We start from the raw sequence: 21852 nt of genomic DNA on the forward strand, positions 1-21852 counted from the left end.
TGGAAGGTTTATTCCATGCTTTTCCAAATTTGGTATACTAAACTTACGGGCCGGCATCTTTGTCTCTTTAGGTGGCATAGACAACTAGTTGTATCTTCAGATACAGTTGGGCGCAGGACCGTATTTGCCATGAGCTGAGTTGAGCATCTCACCTCAGGCAGTGATATGAGGTATATCTTAATGGGTGGCACAATTCTTCATTTGGTCCTAGCCATCCAGCCAGTCAGCCACAGTGTCACGATGTTCTGTGTGGATGGCACAATCCTCCTCTTGTTTATAGCCAGTCAGCCACATTGTCACAATGTTCTGTGCGGGCGGCACAATCCTTTTGCCGCAGAAGGATTGTGCCACCCCATGAAACATACCATTCAAACAGTGTCCACCTACAAGGAACCACAGGTCCTACAGCTTCATTATGCTCTTTGTGGGCAGACACTGCTTGAGTTACAGTTAAGATCATCATCAGGGGCTGAAACAGAAAAGGGGACCTCCTGCTACCCACTATTATCAGACACATTGACAGACAGTGTGACCCTGTTCATTCAATCAATAAAGGGGCCGTCTGTTCAAAAAGGGGTGCGTAGTTCACAATCCTTCTGCCCCTGATTCTAGCCAGGCAGTTGCAGCACCACTAAGTTCTGTACATCCAGCACAATCCAGGAGTATTGTGCCGCCCCCGACGAAGCATACAGTAGTTAAACTACAGCACTGGCGGGACAGAGTCTGGAGCAGTCTTCCTTCTGACTCTTACCAGCTAACTTCAATGTCATTATGTTCCATGTGGGTGGACACTGTCAGAGTTACAGTCAGGGCCACCATCAAGGCATTATAGTTGGTACTGCCATCATCAGGGGCCCAAACAAAAGCAACAAAAAATCATGCTTGTGTGAACTGGTTATTTGGATGCAACAGTGAAGACAATTAGGAGGCAGTGGTACTTAACCACCACTATTTATGTGACTAAAACAGAAAGAAAATCTATATATAAGTATATATATATATATATATATATATATATATATATATATTTATTTATTTATACACCCACAAGTAAACACTATATTATGCTTGGTTGTTGTACCACCATCTCCGGAACAATCTCAGGCCACCTCCTTATCTATTCATCTTCCAACATCCTCAGCATTTGCAGCAACGTCCTGTTGAAGTGTTTGCATGTCCCGTTTCCCTGACGGTGGTAAAGCATTGTTCTAGACTTCTCATTGCCGTAGAGTCTATGTAGTTCCTCCATGACTTTCCCCTGGAAGCAGGCCCCGTGATTCAAGTGGATTCTCTTTGGACACCCATACACTTGGATGAAGTCTTGGCAGATAGCTGTGGCCGCTGACTCGGTCTTTTGGTCCCGGGTCAGGGTGACGATTGCGAACTTTGTGAAATGGTCTGTCATCATCACCAGTCAATATTCGCAGCCGTTATGTTATAGGATGGGCCAATCATGAGGTAGTCCACCATTAACACTTCCAGCTGCTCAGAAGTCATCATTACTTGAGTGGGTGCCCTCTGTTCTGGTGGTTTAGCCAGTTCACATTACTGGCACTTCTAACAAACTTATTCCACCACCCGACATAGTTGCAACCAATACACAAGCCGCTGCAGCCATTGAAAGGTCCTGTCTGTTCCGAAGTGCTCTGTCATGGGCCTTTTTTTTGCCACACTCTGCACCATACGTTCCAGTATCAACACTTGCCACGTAGTTCCAAACTGTCTGGACAACTGTATCCACCTGTATAACAGGCCATTCCTTACACAGAGTTGCTACCATTGTCCAAGGGTCTGTAAGGCAGCGATGGACCAAGCTGCTCTCTCCTCCCTGATGGGCTTCTGGTCTAGGATCAACCACTTTGGTAGCTCTGATAGTTATGGGTCCGACTGCTGCAGCTCTACCTTGTACTGATACTTGGACATCCTTGCAACCCACTGTTATTCCAATGCTTCCAGTTCTGCATTTTGTAAATGGGCAAGTGGGTTGTTGTCAGTCCACACTTTAACTTCAGACCCTGACAGATACTCCGCAAACTTTTCTGTCATGGCCAATACCAGAGCCAACAATTTTAGTTTAAATGAGCTACAGTTCTCAGGATTTCTCTCAGTATCCCTTAGGGATGTACTACTGTAGGCAATCACCCATTCCTGTCCTTCTTGGACCTGGACCAGGCCTTTATATTTTGTAAGTGTGGCAAAGGTGTCACGTGACTCAGCGTCGTCTTCAATCTCCTCCCTGGGAACATGCACTTCCACTCTTGGGGTTCCTATTACTATAATTCGTTCTTTACTTCCTCTTTTCACCAGCAGATGGCAGTGTTCTCTTGCAGTTACTCAACTAAGCATCAACTGTACTCGTCTTCTTTCTTCTCCACCTCCTTACACTAGCACCCATCATTGTCTGATGCATGGAGTAATAATGGGGCCCTGTTAGTTCAATCAATAAAAGGGTCCATTGTTCAAACTGGACAAGTATGTTTATTGTACTCTTGTTTTAAACATAGAGTTAGAGAAGAGCAAATTGATTGGCAGGGCCCTGGTTTATCAGCCATGTCAGTTATCTCTGGAGCCCTGCAGACCAACCCCTACCTGCTGGCATCCCCGGTGTCTCTTCTAAATAGTAGACCCGGCAAAATGCCTTAAGCGCTTCACGCCGCAACAGTGAGGTCATGCCGGGGATACATATCAGAAAATGTGCTGAGTATTTTGGCAGGTAGGAGGTGGTTCACAGGACTCTCTCAGCTCGAGCTGTGATCCAGCTTTTTCATTCCCGACTAATTTCCATGGATGCTATCTCAGCCTGGACGGCAGTTAGAGTCATTGTTGTGTTCTTGTCTGAAAGATTCTTGATTTTAAAATAATCCCATGATCGTTGACCCTAGCTGAGCTACAGCCAGCTGAAGTGTTATCCCATTCCTTCTGTCATCAATCAGTAGGAATCATGGAGAAGAAGAGCATTTTTGAGCCTACAGACTGTAGGGACAGGAGGAGAATCTATGATGTGTGATCCGTCTGTCCCTGTATTAGACTAAGTCCTCACATTGCTTTTTTATATCAATTTAAAACTTTTTTTGTGTGTGACTGTCCATAATATATGTAAAAAGAAAGTACACTGTTTTACAACAAATTGAGGCAGATTTGTGATGTGGCTTTTTGGAACATTGTTTTTGCAGGTAAAACAAATTTTGAAACGTGTTTTACCTGTAAAAAGAAAAGCTTCATCACAAAACCATGACAATTTATTGTCAAAATACTTCTTTTTCTACATGTTTTTTATATACTTAAGACGCAAACAAAAAAGTGTTAAAATAATAATAAACCATCCTTGAAATGCAGCCTTGGGGCGCATTTACACTGGACATTCATAGGAACACTTGTTTTCCAATCAGCCTGTCTAAACAGACTGACAATCACTCAACGAAATAGCAAAATGATCGCTCTACGGCTGAAATTATTTTTAAGCTCGTTCTCGGCAGAACATCATCCTGTGAAAACGGGATACGTGCTGCCGATAACATGGTGCTCTAGAAGTGCATTCAGATGGTGTAAATAGGATATCAATCGACTTGGCTTATATCTAGCCAATCACCAGCTCATTTAACCGCCCCATTTAGACTGACTAAATGCAGCTTCAAGGTAATAAATGGAAACCAAATTGGCCAAAATGGTGGTATGGGGACAAATCAGTTGGTAATATGAGGCCTTGAAATTTTTGATGGCAGCGCTGGTCATAGTGATTGTTAATTAACTCCCGAGTCACCCTTGAATATATTTCTCCTTTGGCTTGAGGAGAATGCTTTGGCCCACGAAGCACAAATACCCATGACTATTTCTAGGTTCGTTTTGGATTACCTACCTACAGAAATGAAAGGGGCTGCCCACCGTAAATGTTCATTATGTCACAGAGACGAGAGGGGAACCGTGCCATCGATTCTGACCAGAGCCATGGCTAGGGAGGGGGCGGTGATTGAATGCCTCCATTAAAAAAATAATTATACACTCTAAGTGCTACTTTAAAATGTAAGAGTGCCTCTTTTAAAAAGTTATTATGGTGCCCTCTTAGAAATGATTATGCCTCCATATAAAGTGATAATGCCGCTTTAATGCCCTTTAAAATGTTAGAAGAATCTCTTTAAGATGTTATAGTCTCCTTTAATGTCCTTTTTAAAAAGTAATAATGGCCCTGTTACAAATAATTAGGCCCTCTTAAAATTAATTATGCCCCCTTTGTGCTCAATATATAATTAAAATGATCGCCTTTGTGCACCAGTAAAAAATAAATACTCTCCTAATCTGGATCCCCTGACATGTGAAGCCTCTTCTGTAGTTACCGGCTAAGCGTGGGCAGTGCAATGCAGTGATGTCATTGTACCACCTACGCAGGGACACTGATGTCCGAATATGGCCCTAGCTTCCTGTATGCCGCAGGACTGAAAATGAAAAATGGTAGGGCGAGGAGTGTGAATGGAGCGCCCCCACATTAAGGGCAATGGGGTACTCGGTACCGGGTCTTTCGGTTCGGGGGTTGTCCCGGTGGCCTGACCCGGTCCATGGCCCTTTGAGGGACATCCAATTAATAGGTCTTGTTTGTCTAGTGTTCGTGACGCCACCTGTGGTATTCGGTCAGGGTGACTGATGCTGCTAGGGGTCCTGTTATGGACTGGTGATTTAGGAGCGACATGCGACTAGCTCTGAGCAGGTGGTAACTATACTGACCGCAGTTCCTGATCTTAACACAACACTAGAAGTAGCCGTGGGATGTTCCTGTCTCTCCCTAGACACCTCGTCACAGCCTAAGAGCTAACTACCCCTAAAGGTAGAAACAGGAAAGCTATCTTGCCTCAGAGAAAACCCCCAACGGATAGGACAGCCCCCCACAAATAATGACTGGGAGTGGAGAGGGAAATGACATACGTAGAATGAAACAAGATGTAGCAAAGGAGGCCACTTCTAGCTAGATAGATAGTACAGGACAGACACTGTGCGGTCAGTAATGAAAACTAGAAAAAGTCCACCGCAGAGAATGCAAAATCTCCACACCTGACTAAAGGTGTGGAGGGCAAAATCTGCTGCCCAGAGCTTCCAGCTTAGCTGAATAGATCCATACTGATAAGCTGGACAAATGAGAAAAACATAGAATATGCTGAACAATAAAGTCCACAACAAGTGGACTGCAAAAGGACAAGCAAGGACTTATCTTTGCTGAACAGGTCAGAGTGTCAGGGAAATCCAAAAGAGCCGTGACTCCAAGCAGGAACAATTGACAACTGGCATTGATTGAGGGATAAGGCCAGACTAAAATAGCCGAGCCAGAAAGACGATCAGTGGAAGCAGCTGCTGATGCTAAATCCAAGAAGCAGCCATACCACTCAAAACCACCGGAGGGAGCCCAAGAGCAGAACTCACAAAAGTGCCACTTACAGCCACCGGAGGGAGCCCAAGAGCGGAATTCACAACAGGGTCCACTGGGGTGATGGAATGGCAGCTAGATGTTGTAACTTCCCACAGGTGAAGTGTATCCCCAGGGCTTCCCTTGATGAGTAGATGGTAATGGTGTAGGTCGCAGTAAATGACGAAGACACAGGGTTGCAGTCTCTTTACCTCTTTACTGAAGGCTTCGGCATCCGCAATCCAGAGCACTGCTAACAGGGCTGGCTGAGACCGGCCGGTCCAAAGGCACATCCAGAGTTCCCTTTGCAGGTGGAAATCAGTGCCTACCTACTAGCGCCTGTGTGTTGTAGTACCTCCCTGCTGAGCACCACGGGATAGTCCTCACAACTGTCGTGTATGTTTCTGTTCTTTCTCTCCGTCCCCCAGATGGTTTGGATAGGACACACCCGTATGATGAGGTAGGCCTGGAGTTATTTTATAGGGACCCTAGAGTCGCCCCTCTCCCACAATTGCCTCCGTTGTCTTCATTAGGTGTAAAGGTGAGACAGCCAACCTAGAATTAACTGCCCTGCCGTAGTTCAAAGTAATGCGTAGAGCCTATTACTTCCTCGGCGTTCCGGACGCCGGCTACGCGCCTCAGAAGGATGTTGCTGATCTTGGGGCACGACTCCTTCTGGTTCTATCTCCTTTGTGCTGTGATCTCATTTCTCACTTCTCCACAATATACTTCGCTTCGTGTCCTTTCTTAGGATGCTGCCGCAATGAGGTGCAGGCACGGCTCCGTAACAATCTGTCTTGTGCTAGACCGCTGCCAGGATCCCACCCCTGACAGGGACCTCCCTGAGTCTTCCCAAGCAACTCTCTCTCTCTCATTAGATGTTACCTGGGCAAAACCCAGTCAGCTTCTCCGTAACTTCCTATCCAACCCCCAGTTTTACCGGAGTGTGAGGAGTGGCCTAATACATAGAACCTTTTGCTCCCCCTGGTGGCCGGAGTGTGAAGTGTAATGTGTGACTGTGATACCTGGTCAGGTGAACTCTTTTAGTGCCATCGGACGTACCATCACTCCACCTTGTGGCAGAGCAACAATACTGCAACGACCAGGACTCTGGGCGCTGCATGAACACTTCTGTACCATCAGCTTCACTTGTATCGGGTGGATGCAGATGCAAATAAAGGGATACTGGAGACTAGGTGGGCCTCGTGCCGGTGCACTTGCCCCATCAGCTAGGTTACTGATTCTGACCAACAGGACCCCACAAAGACTACAATAGTGGTGAGGGAGCCTGGAATACTCCAACCTAGCGATCTGCCAGGAACTACATGTGAAGGCCATGTTGCACATTTTGTGATGTGACCAGGGAACTTCAGGTTATTCCTCTGCTTCTGCTAATTACGAAATGTAATTAATTCTAATTATAACATGGGGATTGACTTCAGGGGTAACAGGAAACATCTGTCAGGCCGTGATGTTACTGTAGGAAGTGATCGTTGGTTACATCATCACTGGTAAATAAGGACGTGTTTATCAGGAGCTGTGAATGAACGGCGCAGAGCCCACTGATAAAACGTTCATTCAGCGCCATTTCCTCAGGAAGTTTTCCACTCAGGAAGCTCAGAGTTAAACATGTTTTCCAGCATCTACAATCCCGACCTGACGCTGCCACGTGGTAGTCCAACTGGGATAATTAATGGCCAGATTCTTCGCTAGGCTTCTTCTTCTCCAGTCCTCCGGCACTGTCTTTGTACAATTCTGCATTTTCCAGAGCACTTTCCATATCTTATCTTGCTCCATGAATACAGTACCAGAGAATTTTTTTTCATTTTTTTTTTCATAAAGATTTGCAGACCGAAAAGTTGGATATTTATTTATTTTTGCATGGAAATGTATCTGACAAGCTTCGTCTTCATCGGCTAATTTCACACAAGCGCACATCAGTGCCCTATTATGGATGCAAGTTCCAATCCAACTGCAAAGTGCCAGCATATTAGTCAGGGACCCGCCATTGGGATTCGACTTGCGGCTCTAATACCGGTGCATTGATGAGTCCATGTTACGCTCATGTGAATTAGGAGTTGTCTTCTGCAGTGTAACTTCTTGCTTCTGTGCTCCATCATAAAAAACAAAAATGATGGAATGCTGGATCCATCAGATGATGGGCATAAACATCGCCCGAAGGACCTCATTGACTTATTATGGAGCCCATTAAGATCTGTCATGGTGTCCACCATTTTCCTGTAAAAAAATAGTGCCCCTTATTAGGCTGGGTTCACATTGCGTTAATGGCAATGCGCTGACGGCATCCATTACATAGCGGCACTAACGCTATGTAACGGATGCGTTAGCGTACCCACTGACTGCCATTATGTAGCGCATCACTAACGCATGTCATAATCTGCATGCGTTAGCGATGTGCCGTCATTCTGTGACGGACCCTCGGATACGGTCTGCAGCGTTGTGGGGTCCATCACCGCTAGCGCAGATGGAGCATTTGCGCTAGCGTGATCGCATAACGCGATCTTTAACGGCACTTGCGTTAACGCAGTCCATTTAACGCATGCGTTGAACTGACTGCTCTAACGCAATATGAACTCTGCCTTACTGCTCTATTCTATGATGGAGTTTGAAGACATGTCAGATTTCATTTCCTTTATTACTAAACACTTTGTCTCCAATTCAACATTTATGCGTTTTTTAATTTATGATTATTTTTCTTTTTGTCGTATGGTATTCTTTGACTTTTTTTTTTTTTGCATAAAATTCTTGAAAACAGCACACGCTGTTCATGAACGTAGGTGCAAAGTCACAAATTGTCTTTTTACTGCAACCTTTTTTCCATCCAAAGAGAGCAAAAAATTCACACGTGTTGCAAGAATTGCTTCACAGTTTCTGGCTTACATAAAATCACTCCGATGGTAACTGGATTACTTTTGCAGTAAGTTTTATGACTTTTCAAAAAAATAAACAATTGCAATTGATGAATAGGCCGAAAACATGAAAATCTAAAACCACGTCCTTAATCGCAAATTTTAAAAAAAAAACCACAAAAAAAAAACAGGCGAACACATAAAAAAGATTTTAAAAAAGATGCACATTGAAAGATGAATATGGCGCAAAGCACTAAAAACTCAACAAAAAACAGGCACAAGTGCACTCATTAACCAGGCCCTTTAAGTTTTTTTTTAACTCTGTTTTGTTGTTTTCCTCCTGGAAATGTACAAATATATTGATAACAACTAGTCTAACAATGTTCAATTAGTACCGACAGCATGGTAACATCTAGGACACCCCGGATGCGGAGAATGCGAACACTAGTATTGTCAATTTATTCCTACATTTCCAGGATTAAAAACAGAAGTCTGTCCTAAAAATGTCTGGCATATCTCCAGAATGGTCATTTTATAAGTAATGCAATTAGGTATCAGAACAGACTTGTCAAAAAAGCTGACAGCTCCTCTTTCGAAGGTTCCCCCGTGATCTTCTCAGCTGTGAAGGGAAGACATCTATACAAACGAGAAGGACAAGAGTCTCGAGCACAGTTAGTGCTCCTGGTTTACACAGAGGACCTTCATTTTTCCAATCTTCATGTTTGTTACTTAAAGTGCCGCTGTCCTGAGACATTGGCATCTATTAGAGGATGCTCATGAGTGGTTTATATGGTAGGGCATATAGACTGCCCGGTTGACTGCCCGGTATTCAACCTCTTAAACTCTGGATGGTTGCTACTTCAAATCTAGCAGACAGCAACATTGACTTTAGAAGCCCAAAAGTCTAATCCTACCACCCAACATTTTGGTCTACAACTCAAAACTTACAGTTAAAAGGAATAGGTCAATAAGGCTACGTTCACATTTGCGTTGTGCGCCGCAGCGTCGGCGCCGCAACGCACAACGCAAACAAAAACGCAGCAAAACGCATGCACAACGCTGCGTTTTGCGCCGCATGCGTCCTTTTTTTCATTGATTTTGGACGCAGCAAAAATGCAACTTGCTGCGTCCTCTGCGCCCGGACGCGTGCGCCGCAGTGATGCATGCGGCGCAAAACGCAAGTGCGACGCATGTCCATGTGCCCCCATGTTAAATATAGGGGCGCATGACGCATGCGGCGACGCTGCGGCGCCCGACGCTGCGGCGCAGACCGCAAATGTGAACGTAGACTAAGATCAACCCTACAAACAGCATGTATTGGCATTCAGGTATTTGAAAACAAAATCCCTTGACACTTTTATGTCTTCTATCTGTTGCTCCATTCCGAAGAAATCAGAGTTTTAATTCATATGCAAATGAGGCGTAGAGTACTTCCCAAGCCTCTGACCTACCAGGTTGTTTCCCTGCCCAACACTTGCCTATTTAGGTTGATTGATAGCTCACTGCCTGATTTACTTGTCTTGATGCTTGATGTCACACAGACAGTGAGCTATCAAGCAAGCTAAAGAGGCTGGTGCTTGGTGGGAAAAAATCAAGCTTAGGAGGCAGAGGCTTCAGAAAAACTCTGTCATACCCAAAACACTTAACATCTCATTTGTATATTTATTAAAACACTAATTACTCAGGAATGCAGCAACAGGAAAGAAATATAAAGACTTGCATGTCCATATATGTGTTTTGGGGATGTTGATCTTATTGATAGACTCTATTTGGAAGGGTTGTGTCTCATAACAGGCAACCTTTTTCTAAATATAGCTACTGGAATTTTGTAGCCCGAAGTCTTATCTGCCATGATGAAATACGTAGCTCAATTCTCCTCTCGTTCCTGGCTTTCCCCTTCTATTATGTGCATACGTCCTGACATGGCATATGAATGAGGTTGTCTTATAAGACAACCCTTAAAGGGATCAGAGTCGAGGGATGCCCAGTGCTCAGTAATGGGGTAGGTGGTACCCTGCAACGTTGGAATAATCCCAATAGAGTGTAGTAAAAACTTCTGTTTTTCACTTGACTTGAAGGAAGGAGGATCGAGTCCTTGAAGAAGACCTCCACTATTCTGATATACTTTTCGATCAGGAGTGGTACTGTTTCATGAAAAATGCTTCCTGATGTGGCCTATCTGGATGGAGATGGAGCAGTTTGGCATTTTTGATCCCGGTTGTGGAGAACTAGACCAAGTCTTTAATGATATTACTGTAATGTGCCCACTGTTTACAATTCTAGAATTTCCTGATAGGAGTAAATAGTGTCAACTGGTTAGACGAATACAAAAAATAAAAAATGTTTCAGTTAAAGGTGCACCTACCTTGACCCCACAGTGTGACACATTGCTGCTCATGGGTCTGACACATGCCACTATAGCAGTATCCGTCGAGGGTGTAACAAGGGTGGCCATCGTGCAGATAGACGTTAGCCGGGCAGTGTGCGCTGCTTCCTGTGCAGAACTCCGGTAGATCACAAAAGTTACTGGCGTCTCGGCATGAAGTCCCTGATGGTTTAAGCTGAGAAATAAGTAGTTCAATGTTAGTTAATGTTTCTATGACTTATAGGGTTCAGAGTGAGCTATAATCACATAATGACATATGAAGAACCTTTGAAATGAATTGAGTTGAATTGATTTACTCCAGGAGTGACACCTTACGTGTTCATCCAACTGAATCCAATATCAACAACTGACTCATTTGTGGCAACCTATATCTTGCCTAAAGCCCCACATTTTTATTTTTAATGGCTTTGGGCTTGGGCTTGAGCCATGTTGACTTGATTGATGGACGATCTGTATGATGATTGATCTTGTGCAAGCCTAGATAGGTCTACCAGGGTCTTCTCCGCCATTACCTTGGTAGTATCAAGCCATCGGGTTGCTGGTCTTCCTCTTTGCCTTGCTCCTTCTATTCTTCCACCCATAATGTCCATCTCCAGTGATTGCTCTCTTTGAATGATGTGTCCAAAGCAGACAAGTCGTAGCTTGGTGATCCTTGCTTCGAGTGACATGTCTGGGTACATTTGTTCTAAAATTGATTTGTTTGTTCTTCTTCTCATCCAATGTATTGATTGAGTCCTTCTCCAGCTGCGGTGGCTTATCTCTTAGAGAGCAAAACGATATCAGTCCGAAATCGGACATGCTGGATACTTATCTTCCCAGACATCTACTGTTGGAGCTATACACACTAGACTTTTGGCCGAACTCATCGATATCGATAATGTGTATGGGGCCATACAGATAATGCACATGGCAGTGCCTGTACAGTGGTACACCAAGCTTCTGTTGTGCTGTTATATGTGCCTGTATAGGATTATACATCAGCTCCAAGGTTAATTAATACAATGCTAATAATGGAAAACTAAGAAATAATAAGAAATGAAAAATATACCGTATATCATTTTTAAAATTTGACACTGGACATTTATGGCCCCAAAATGCCTCCTAGCCCTAAGGGGTTAAAGTGATTAGAAAACACGTTGACATCAGCTTACTTCAATTTTTCAATATGTCATCCATTAATGCATTCTGGGAAAGAATGTCATGATGAGACATGATGCATTTGACATCCCTTTTGGATCAGTGAATGAATCAGTCATCGCATGCGAATTAACTTGATGTCCACAGACGTTTATATGAGGTTTTTTAAATCAAATCTCTAGTATCCAGTCTGTATAAGGCTTCTGTTATTTTTGCAGTCAAAATGCCGGAATCAAATGGAACCCATTATAAGTCATTATATTCTATCGAGTGCTGCTGGAAACAATATATAATGCAACATTCCAGCACAATGCTGCGGCATCCTTTAAGGATGGAAGACACAACTTTGAGACTGTTTATGTTTCTGTCTTTGTTTTCTTCCCCGATACACATGAACCCTTGGGTTCTGTTCCTCTCCCTACTCCCCCATACATATTATTATTATTATTTATTATTATAGCGCCATTTATTCCATGGCGCTTTACATGTGAGCCGTGATGAATGCTTGGGTTCTGTTCCTCTCCTCACTCCCCCATACACATGAACGCTTGGGTTCTGTTCCTCTCCTCACTCCCCCATACACATGAACGCTTGGGTTCTGTTCCTCTCCTCACTCCCCCATACACATGAACGCTTGGGTTCTGTTCCTCTCCTCACTCCCCCATACACATGAATGCTTGGGTTCTGTTCCTTTCCCTACTCCCCCATACACATGAACACTTGGGTTCTGTTCCTTTCCCTACAACTCCATACACATGAACACTTGGGTTCTGTTCCTTTCCCTACAACTCCATAAACATGAACACTTGGGTTCTGTTGCTCTCCCTACTCCTCCATACACATGAACGCTTGGGTTCTGTTCCTTTCTCTACTCCCCATACACATGAACGCATGGGTTCTGTTCCTTTCCCTACTCCCCCATACACATGAACACTTGGGTTCTGTTCCTCTCCCTACTCCTCCATACACATGAATGCTCGGCTCTTGTGTTCCTCTCCAAATGCCCCTATACACATAAACGCTTAGCTCATCTGTTCCTCTGTTGATTCCCCCATACACATAAACTCTTGGCTCATGTGTTCCTATACAGACTCCCGCATACAAATGAATGCTCATCTCATATTTTTTTCCTTCTGATTCCCTCTATATACATGAACACTCAGCTTATGTTAATGAGTGTAAAGCGCAGCGGAATATGTTAGCGCTATATAAAAATAAAGATTATTATTATTATGTGTTCCTCTCTGGATACCCACATACACATGAACGCTCGACTCATATGTACCTCTATGGACTCCCCCATAGACATGGATGCTGAGATCGTGTTGCTATCCCTAACCCTCCATACACATTAATGCTCAGCTCAAGTGTTCCTCTCCAGATTCCCCCATACACATGGATGCTCGGTTTATGTGTTACTCCCTGGACTCCCCCATACACATGACCACTTGGCTCATGTGTTCTACTCCCGACTCCCTCCATACACATGAACGTTCGGCTTATGTGTTACTCCCTGGACTCCCCCATACACATGACCGCTTGGCTCATGTGTTCTACTCCCGACTCCCTCCATACACATGAACGTTTGGCTTATGTGTTCATCTGCTAACTCCCTCCATATACATGAACGATCAGCTTATGTGTTCCTCTCCCGACTCCCTCCATACACATGAACGATCAGCTTATATGTTCCTCTCCCGACTCGCTCCATACACATGAACGATCAGCTTATGTGTTCCTCTCCCGACTCCCTCTATATACATGAACGATCAGCTTATGTGTTCCTCTCCTGACTCCCTCCATATACATGAACGATCAGCTTATGTGTTCCTCTCCCGACTCCCTCCATACACATGAACGATCAGCTTATGTGTTCCTCTCCCGACTCCCTCCATACACATGAACGATCAGCTTATATGTTCCTCTCCCGACTCCCTCCATACACATGAACGATCAGCTTATGTGTTCCTCTCCCGACTCCCTCTATATACATGAACGATCAGCTTATGTGTTCCTCTCCTGACTCCCTCCATATACATGAACGATCAGCTTATGTGTTCCTCTCCTGACTCCTTCCATATACATGAACGATCAGCTTATGTGTTCCTCTCCCGACTCCCTCCATATACATGAACGATAGTCTCATATGTTTGGAATCTTGACCTGTAAACAAAAAATCGTTTAAATTTCAACCACCTAAACTTTCTGCCACATCATCTGTTGGAGAAGAGGTGGTTGAAATTTAAGAAACTGTATCGGGAGGCTCCCATGTTCATTCAGCAAATGGGGGTCTTTACATAAGGCTTCAACTTGAGTTTAAACTGGAATAGAGCTAATTACAGAGATGGGACATTGTCTCTCATTTTGCCTTATTAATTATATTTTAGACATTTCTAGATGACCATTTTTTAAAAGTGTATTCACAATAATATTATTCCGTGATTAAGGGCCAACGTTTGTATATAATAATATACAATACAAACAAGTTTAAATACAACCACTGAAAGGATGAATATGTTCAGTAAGATCTCAACTTCTTTGGCTGTGAATTTTAGAACTTTCCCTAGCATCAGGGTTTTAACAGACAAATAGAAAAATTTTCTTGGGGGCCATAAAATGAAAACTTTACGATGAATTTCCCTCCAAAACAAACATGTTATAACTGGATAAAAGTCTTGAGTGCCATTTGAAAATGAGAGTGATTATTGTAAAATGACTAGAGAGAAGGGAGAGTCTGTTTTCATTTAAGGCCATTGTATGAATACAGAAAAAGCCTATGGGAAAGCTGCCCCCACTGACTAAAACTAGTCTCCAGCCATTACTCTTATCATTCTTTTTAGTCAGCTAAAGCTGGCGGTTTTTAACTTTTGGCAGAAAAAAAATGCATTTTTGTAGCATTAGCCATATTAACCCCCCAACAAAACCACTCCCAACAAATAATCCAAATAAATAAGTAAACTTTAGTATAAATTAAAAAAAACTATGATAAGTAACACAAAAAATAAATGTATCATTGTATGGATCTTGACATCTTGTTATGTAGCGTGCAGCAAAAACATATAAGTCCTTCTCACTAAATTAGAATATCATCAAAAAGTTAATTTATTTCAGTTCTTCAAAACAAAAAGAGAAACTCATATGTTATATAGAGTCATTTCAAAGAGAGTGATCTATTTCAAGTGTTTATTTCTGTTAATGTTGATGATTATGGCTTACAGCCAATGAAAACCCAAAAGTCATTATCTCAGTAAATTAGAATACTTTATAACACCAGCTTGAAAAATGATTTTAAAATCTGAAATGTTGGCCTACTGAAATGTATGTTCAGTAAATGCACTTAATACTTGGTCAGGGCTCCTTTTGCATCGATTACTGCATCAATGCAGCATGAGCCTTCAGCTCATCGGCATTGTTGGGTCTGGTGTCTCTCATGTTCCTCTTGACAATACCCCATAGATTCTCTATAGGGTTAAGGTCAGGAGAGTTTTCTGGCCAATCAAGCACAGTGATACTGTTGTTTGTAAACCAGGTATTGGTACTTTTGTCAGTAGAGGGAAGCAAGTGCCCTAAAATTTCCTGGTAGACGGCTGCGCTGACTTTGGTCTTGATAAAACACAGTGGACCAACTCCGGCAGATGACATGGCTCCTCAAACCATCACTGATTGTGGAAACTTCACACTAGACCTCCAGCAGCTTGAAATTTGCTCTATAGAGTATATGAGTTTCACTTTTTGCATTGAAGAACTGAAATAAATTAACTTTTTGATGATATTCTAATTTAGTGAGAAGCACTTGTATGTATACATATACACTGTGTGCAGAATTATTGGGCAAGTTGTATTTTGATCACATGACACTATTTATACATGTCGTCCTACTCCAGCTGTTCAGGCTTGAGAGCCAACTACCAATTAAGTGAATCAGGTGATGTGCATCTCTGTAATGAGGAGGGGTGTTGTCTAATGACATCAACACCCTATATAAGGTGTGCTTAATTATTAGGCAACTTCTTTTCCTTTGGCAAAATGGGTCAGAAGAGAGATTTGACGGGCTCTAAAAAGTCCAAAATTGTGAGATGTCTTGCAGAGGGATGCAGCAGTGTTCAAATTGCCAAACTTTTGAAGCGTGATCACCGAACAATCAAGCGTTTCATGGCAAATAGCCAACAGGGTCGCAAGAAGCGTGTTGGGCAAAAAAGGCGCAAAATGACTGCCCATGAATTGAGGAAAATCAAGCGTGAAGCTGCCAAGATGCCATTTGCCACCAGTTTTGCCATATTTCAGAGCTGCAACTTACTGGAGTATCAAAAAGCACAAGGTGTGCGATACTCAGGGACATGGCCAAGGTAAGGAAGGCTGAAAAACGACCACCTCTGAACAACAAACATAAGATAAAATGTCAAGACTGGGCCAAGAAATATCTTAAGACTGACTTTTCAAAGGTTTTATGGACTGATGAAATGAGAGTGACTCTTGATGGGCCAGATGGATGGGCCAGAGGCTGGATCAGTAAAGGGCAGAGAGCTTCACTCCGACTCAGATGCCAGCAAGGTGGAGGTGGGGTACTGGTATGGGCTGGTATCATCAAAGATGAACTTGTGGGACCATTTTGGGTTGAGGATGGAGTGAAGATCAACTCCCAGACCTACTGCCAGTTTCTGGAAGACAACTTCTTCAAGCAGTGGTACAGGAAGAAGTCGGTATCGTTCAAGAAAAACATGATTTTCCTACAGGACAATGCTCCATCACATGCCTCCAACTACTCCACAGCGTGGCTGGCCAGTAAAGGTCTCAGAGAAGAAAAAATAATGACATGGCCCCCTTGTTCACCTGATCTGAACCCCATAGAGAACCTGTGGTCCCTCATAAAATGTGAGATCTACAGGGAGGGAAAACAGTCCACCTCTCGGAACAGTGTCTGGAGGCTGTGGTGGCTGCTGCACGCAATGTTCATCGTAAACGGATCAAGCAACTGACAGAATCTATGGATGGAGGCTGCTGAGTGTCATCATAAGGAAAGGGGGCTATATTGGTCACTAATTTTTTTGGATTTTGTTTTTGCATGTCAGAAATGTTTATTTCTATATTTTGTGCAGTTATATTGGTTTACCTGGTGAAAATAAACAAGTGAGATGGGAATATATTTGGTTTTTATTAAGTTGCCTAATAATTCTGCACAGTAATAGTTACCTGCACAAACAGATATCCTCCTAAGATAGCTAAATCTAAAAAAACACCACTCCAACTTCCAAAAATATTAAACTTTGATATTTATGAGCCTTTTGGTTGATTGAGAACATACGGTAGTTGTTGATCAACAATAAAAATAATCCTCTAAAATACAACTTGCCCAATAATTCTGCCCGCAGTGTATATATATATATATATATATATATATATATATATATATATATATATATATATATATATATATATATATATATGTGTGTATATATATATATATATATATATATATGTGTGTGTGTATATATATATATATATATATATATATATATATATATATATATATATATATATATATATATATATATATATATATATACACTCACCGGCCGCTTTATTAGGTACACCATGCTAGTAACGGGTTGGACCCCCTTTTGCCTTCAGAACTGCCTCAATTCTTCGTGGCATAGATTCAACAAGGTGCTGGAAGCATTCCTCAGAGATTTTGGTCCATATTGACATGATGGCATCACACAGTTGCCGCAGATTTGTCGGCTGCACATCCCAAAGATGCTCCATACAAGGCAGGATGGATCCATGCTTTCATGTTGTTTACGCCAAATTCTGACCCTACCATCCGAATGTCGCAGCAGAAATCGAGACTCATCAGACCAAGCAACATTTTTCCAATCTTCTACTGTCCAATTTCGATGAGCTTGTACAAATTGTAGCCTCAGTTTCCTGTTCTTAGCTGAAAGGAGTGGTACCCGGTGTGGTCTTCTGCTGCTGTAGCCCATCTGCCTCAAAGTTCGACGCACTGTGCGTTCAGAGATGCTCTTAGGCCTACCTTGGTTGTAACGGGTGGCGATTTGAGTCACTGTTGCCTTTCTATCAGCTCGAACCAGTCTGCCCATTCTCCTCTGACCTCTGGCATCAACAAGGCATTTCCGCCCACAGAACTGCCGCTCACTGGATTTTTTTTCTTTTTCGGACCATTCTCTGTAAACCCTAGAGATGGTTGTGCGTGAAAATCCCAGTAGATCAGCAGTTTCTGAAATACTCAGACCAGCCCTTCTGGCACCAACAACCATGCCACGTTCAAAGGCACTCAAATCACCTTTCTTCCCCATACTGATGCTCGGTTTGAACTGCAGGAGATTGTCTTGACCATGTCTACATGCCTAAATGCACTGAGTTGCCGCCATGTGATTGGCTGATTAGAAATTAAGTGTTAACAAGAAGTTGGACAGGTGTACCTAATAAAGTGGCCAGTGAGTGTATATATATATATATATATATATATATACACACAGTGGGCAAAATAAGTATTTGATACAATGCCGATTTTGCAAGTTTTCCCACCTACTTCAACTGTGAGAAACAGAATCTAAACACAAAAGCATTTTATTGCGTGAAATAAGTATTTGATCACCTACCAACCAGCCAGAATTCTGGCTCTCACAGACCTTAGTTTTTCTTTAAGAAGCCTCCTACTCTGTACTCATTATTTGTATTAATTGCACTTGTTTGAACTAGTTACTTGTATAAAAGACACCTGTCCACTCAATCAATCAATCAATCAATCCATCCAACCTCTCCACCATGGCCAAGACCAAAAAGCTGTTTAAGGACACCAGGGACAAAATTGTAGACCTGCACAAGGCTGGGATGGGCTACAGGACAATAGGCAAGCAGCTTGGTGAGAAGGCAACAACTGTTAGCACAATTATTAGAAAATGGAAGAAACACAAGATGATGGTCAATCTGGGGCTCCATGCAAGATCTCACCTCGTGGGATAAGGATGAATCTGAGGAAGGTTGGGAATCAGCCCAGAACTACATAGGAGGACCTGGTCAATAACGTGAAGAGAGCTGGGACCACAGTCTCAAACATTACTGTTAGTAACATACTACGTAGTCATGGATTAAAATACTGCAGGGCACACAAGGTCCCCCTGCTCATGTCAGCATATGTCTAGGCCCGTTTGAAGTTCTCCAATGAAAACCTGTATGATCCACAGGAGGCATCGGAGAAGGTTATGTGGTTAGATGAGACCAAAATAGAACTTTTTGGTATCAACTACACTCGCCGTGTTTGGAGGAAGAAGGATAAATACAACCCCAAAAACACTGTCCCAATTGTGAAGCATGGTGGGGGGAAACATCATACTTTGGGGGTTCTTTTCTCAAAATGGGAAAGGACGACTGCACCGTATTGAAGGGTGGACGAATGGGGTCATGAATCGAAAGATTTTGGCCAACAGCCTCCTTCCCTCAGTAAGAGCATTGAAGATGGGTCGTGGCTGGGTCTTCCAGCATGACAATAACCCAAAACACATAGCCAGGGAAACTAAGGAGCAGCTCTGTAAGAAGCAATTCAAGGTCCTGGAGTGGCCTAGTCAGTCTCCAGACCTGAACCCAATAGAAAATCTTTGGAGGGAGTTGAAACTCAATGTTGTCCAGTGACAACCCGGAAACCTGAAAGATCTGGAGAAGATCTGTATGGAGGAGGGGGCCAAAATCCCTGCTGCAGTGTGTGTGCAAACTTGGTCAAGAACTACAGGAAACGTCTGACCTCTGTAATTGCAAACAAAGGTTTCTGTACCAAATATTAAGTTCTGTTTTTCTATTGCATCAAATACATATTTCATGTAATAAAATGCAAATTAAATATATAAAAATCATACAATGTGATTTTATAATTTTTATTTTTAGATTCTGTCTCTCACAGGTGAAGTGTATCTACTAGGGTTGAGCGAAACAGATCGGCCAATTTCAAAAGTCGCCGACTTTTGGGAAAGTCGGGTCTCGTGAAACCCGACCCGATCTCACTGTGGGATCGGGTCGGCCATCAGCGATCTTCGCTCCAAAGTCGGGTTTCGTTTTTGATATATATATATATATATATATATATATATATATGTCATTGAGACACATATATATATATATTTATATTTACTTCAGCGCGATATATGTGAAAAGCCGGTAATTTAATTGCCGGCTTCTCATTTCTCCTGCCTAAACCCGACATGATATGAGACATGGTTTACATACAGTAAACCATCTCATATCCCCCTTTTTTTTGCATATTCCACACTACTAATGTTAGTAGTGTGTATGTGCAAAATTTCAGCGCTGTAGCTTGTAAAATAAAGGGTTAAATGGCGGAAAAAATTGGCGTGGGCTCCCGCGCAATTTTCTCCGCCAGAGTGGTAAAGCCAGTGACTGAGGGCAGATATTAATAGCCTAGAGAGGGTCCATGGTTATTGGCCCCCCCTGGCTACAAACATCTGTGCCCAGCCACCCCAGAAAAGGCACATCTGGAAGATGCGCCTATTCTGGCACTTGGCCACTCTCTTCCCACTCCCATGTAGCGGTGGGATATGGGGTAATGAAGGGTTAATGCCACCTTGCTATTGTAAGGTGACATTAAGCCAGATTAATAATGGAGAGGCGTCAATTATGACACGTATCCATTATTAATCCAATTGTATGAAAGGGTTAAAAAAAACACACACACATGATTAAAAAGTATTTTAATGAAATAAACACACAGGGTGTTGTAATATTTTATTGCTCTCTCAATCCACCTGAAGACCCTCGCTTGGAAAAATAATAAACCAACAATATACATACCCTCTGATGAACTGTCACGTCCCACGAGGTAAATCCATCTGAAGGGGTTAAAATATTTTACAGGCAGGAGCTCTGCTAATGCAGCTGTGCTCATGCCTGTAAACCCCGGGGAATGAAGGAAATGTAGGTCAATGACCTATAGTTACCTTCATTCGTGGTGATGCGCCCCCTGCTGGATGTCCTCATATGACCTCGAGCGTGGGAAAAAGTTCCCAGGCTGCAGTTCATGAGGACATCCAGCAGGGGGCGCATCACTATAGGCGGAGAAAATTGCGCGGGAGCCCACGCCAATTTTTTTCCGCGATTTAACCCTTAAATTTAATAGCTACAGCGCCGAAATTTTGCACATACACACTACTAACATTAGTAGTGTGGAATATGCAAAAAAAAAGGGGGATATGACATGGTTTACTGTATGTAAACCATGTCTCATATCATGTCGGGTTTAGGCAGGAGAAATGAAAAGCCGGCAATTGAATTACCGGCTTTTCAACATTATCGCGCTGAAGCAAATATTAAAAAAGTATGCTTCCCCATTGAATTGCATTGGGTTTTGTGTTTTGGCCGATCCCCGACCCCGACTTTTCAATAAGATCGTCCGATTTCACTCGACCCGACTTTTGAGAAAGTCGGGTTTCGTGAAACCCGACTCGATCTCAAAAAATGAAAAGTCGCTCAACCCTAGTACCTACGATAAAAATTACAGACCTCTCCATTCTTTGTAGGTGGGAAAACTTGCAAAATCGTTAGTGTATCAAATACTTATTTTCCCCACTAAATATATATATAAAACAATCATAAATCTTGTAATCTCCATGCTGGTTACTAGGTCTCACCCTAGACTTATACATCCCATTCTGTACAGGAGACTTTTCAGCAGTCTCATCACAGACAGGATTAGAAATGATCAAAGCACACATCCTCACTTTTCCTTCACAATGAGCATTAACAGAAAGCGACTTAAAGTTAATAGGGCAAGAGACATTGCTTTTCTGCTTATGTCCATAAGGCTGCCGAAAAGAGCAGAAAGCATAGCTCTAAGGCCACCTTCAGTATTTGGTCAGTATTTTACATCAGTATTTTTAATCCAAAATCAGGAGTGGAGCAATCAGGGTAAAAGTATAATAGAAAGACATCACCACTTCTGTATTTATCATCCACTCTTGGTTTTGGCTTATTGATGTAAAATACTGACCAAATACCGAATGTCTAAACGTGGCCTAATAATACATCTCGTGGTCAGTGTGATA

General features: G+C 42.7%; 1 protein-coding gene across 1 annotated transcript in view; it reads right to left on the reverse strand.

Moving 5' to 3' along the window:
- Positions 1–21852, reverse strand: part of ADAM12 (ADAM metallopeptidase domain 12) — a 679455-nt gene that overhangs the window by 72405 nt on the left and 585198 nt on the right. The window contains exon 14 of the mRNA XM_077258380.1: positions 10625–10820. Coding sequence (XP_077114495.1) covers positions 10625–10820 — 196 coding nt within the window. The remainder of the gene's footprint in view (positions 1–10624; positions 10821–21852) is intronic.

This window comes from Ranitomeya variabilis, chromosome 4, assembly GCF_051348905.1.
Source record: "Ranitomeya variabilis isolate aRanVar5 chromosome 4, aRanVar5.hap1, whole genome shotgun sequence".
NCBI lineage: Eukaryota > Metazoa > Chordata > Amphibia > Anura > Dendrobatidae > Ranitomeya > Ranitomeya variabilis.